Below are 2500 nucleotides of genomic sequence, written 5' to 3'. Positions count from 1 at the left end.
ATTTTAGAGCATTTCTTTCCCATTTCTGCTTCACGATCAGTATCCAGTCCCCTCTACTTTAAAGTCACTCCGCAACCAGCCTCCACCAACCCACATAAAAAAAAAAAATATATATATATAAGAAAAATCACTAGGACGATCTTCACCCGACCATCTTAATTAATCGACGCAGCCCTCACCTGAGACTCCAGAAGGGCGTGCCTCGTGGCATCCGTGTTCCGTCAAGCCACATCCAACTCAGGTCGTCCAGTTCGTATCTCCCGCCAAGCCAGAAGTCGCTGGTAATCTCTAAACAGTAAAATTGCAAAGGGGTAACGTATGAAAATCTGCCATAACTGGATATCACTATGGAGCGATTGTTTATTTTAATCTTTATTTTATTTTATTTTTATTTTTATTTTTTGCTTGTTATAGCTAGATGGATTACATCTTTTGTACGATCAGATATACCATACCGTGAAATGGTGTTTCTTAAAAAAAGTAACATTTTTCATCATTTCTACCAACATCACTTTCACAATATATCACAATTATCACAAGTACAATTAACATCACAATATCCCTCATTCCGAATTTGAATAAACAGCCAGATCATATCCGTTTTACTTACGGTTTTCAACTAGATGGTTGACAAGATCGAAATAATGGTTGACGTTTTGGATGCTGAGCAGGTCGCCGCCTATCTCCTTGCAGAACGCCCGAGCCTCGCCCCAGCTCGACTGTGGGAGAGGAAAGCTGGAAGTTACATTGGCAATATTTTAATTTGATTATGCGAATATGCATGCAGGTCCATAGATATAATTACATGCATGTTAAAGAAGTTCACATTGACTTAGATGGATAACTTACCGAAAAGACAATGGACGAACGACTTACAAGATAAATCTTAAGAGAACGACGCTACAAGATCTACTTAGAAGAACTTAGAAGAACTCAAGAACAACCAATTAAATGTACTGACGTTCAGGAACAGAGTTACATGAACAACTTGGAAAAACTCACGCTGCCAACATAGAAAAAGGAGAGGCACTGGCCGCCAACCCGGGTATAGAAGCGAGGACAGTCTGGATGGCTGAGAGTGTTGTTTAGATTTCTGAGGAGTTCATCGCCTAGGCTAACGCTCCTGTTATAAACATCACCTGTTAAAAAAAAAAAAAAAAAAATTGTCAGTATAAATCATTTCAAAATATCGCATAAATGAGGCTAATTTTCACTAATTTCCACACGGCCGACATGGGCCTAAGAGCCTGTAAACAAGTGAATGGCACCAGTTGTTACCAGCGCCGGCACCCGTTGTAAACAGCTGGGTGCCCTGGTTGTGACCCTGGCGAGACTATTTAGATGTTCTCTTGCTGCAATTTATTACGTTTGCCAAAGCTGTGTGCTTGGCTGTTCTGTTCTGTTCACTATCTGTCTTCCTTCTCCTAATCTTTTTCACTAATAGCAATAATAAAAACAACAATAACAATGATGATAATAGTAAATAACAAAAATGAATAATAAATAAATACGTAAAACAAAAATAAATAACCATAAATACGATAAAACGTACTCATATCCAAGCTACGATCTCAATATACATACCAGGTTCATTCACCAAACTTCCAACCGAAATAACATCACAATACTCACCAGGTTCATTGTTAGAGCCAAGGCGTATCGAACTGAGGGGCTGCAGCTTCTTTTCTTCTAAGATCTGAATTGGGGAGGGGGGGGGGTGAATACGTGAAAGAAATGGGTATATAGCGCTGATGTATTGCTATATATATCTGATATTGTATCAGTATTATGATATGGATTACGTGTGATAATGGTGTTTGATAATGATGATGATAGTTATTGCTGTAATGATAAGAATGATTCTGAAAAAAATGACAGCATATGATAATGATAATTACTATGATAACAGCAGAGATAACATGACGACCTACAAAGAGATTATATTGGTCTTAGATCTAATGAATTGCAAAATCATTAGAAATCATAAAAAAAACAATATCGTTAAGAGAGACTCAGTCATGAATCTAAAATTATGATAACGACAATAGTAAAAAAAAAAAAAAAAAAAGATAACACATCAAAAACAAGAGAGTGAAATCATTACAACACTAGAATGAAAATAAAATAAAACCAGATCGAGTAAAAATAAACAGAAGTCCAAAAATCTATCACAATCTATCGCCTCACAGTGCAGATTCGGCGGTCAAGATTCCCGTTGCACGCAGGTTGAGTCCGGTAGCAATAGGTCTCAATGGGGACGCACTCGGACCGCCCGTTGGTCGTGCACATGGCGGAGCCGGCGCTGCAGTCCGTGTTCTTCCAAGCCTGGCGAAGGAGGGACGCCAAGTATAGGTCTATTAATTTCATTTTTTTATTTACTTTAGATTATACGTATATACATACATATGTATATGTATATATATATATATATATGTGTGTATATATATATATATATATATATATATATATATATATGTATGTATATATATATATATATATA

The 2500-nt window shown here is 36.9% G+C and overlaps 1 protein-coding gene across 1 annotated transcript in view; it reads right to left on the bottom strand.

Moving 5' to 3' along the window:
* LOC122246838 (uncharacterized) overlaps positions 1-2500 on the bottom strand; it is a 3859-nt gene that overhangs the window by 540 nt on the left and 819 nt on the right. Inside the window, exons 2-6 of the mRNA XM_086551091.1 lie at positions 2188-2325; positions 1633-1696; positions 1003-1139; positions 611-719; positions 180-288 (exon numbers count right to left, since the gene is read on the bottom strand). Coding sequence (XP_086407217.1) covers positions 180-288; positions 611-719; positions 1003-1139; positions 1633-1696; positions 2188-2325 — 557 coding nt within the window. The remainder of the gene's footprint in view (positions 1-179; positions 289-610; positions 720-1002; positions 1140-1632; positions 1697-2187; positions 2326-2500) is intronic.

Source organism: Penaeus japonicus, unplaced genomic scaffold (assembly GCF_977035675.1).
Source record: "Penaeus japonicus unplaced genomic scaffold, GWHDUDI00000001_assembly GWHDUDI00000024, whole genome shotgun sequence".
NCBI classification, from domain to species: domain Eukaryota; kingdom Metazoa; phylum Arthropoda; class Malacostraca; order Decapoda; family Penaeidae; genus Penaeus; species Penaeus japonicus.
The sequence above is the reverse complement of the archived record's forward strand: the minus strand, read 5'-3'. Positions and strand labels throughout refer to the sequence as shown.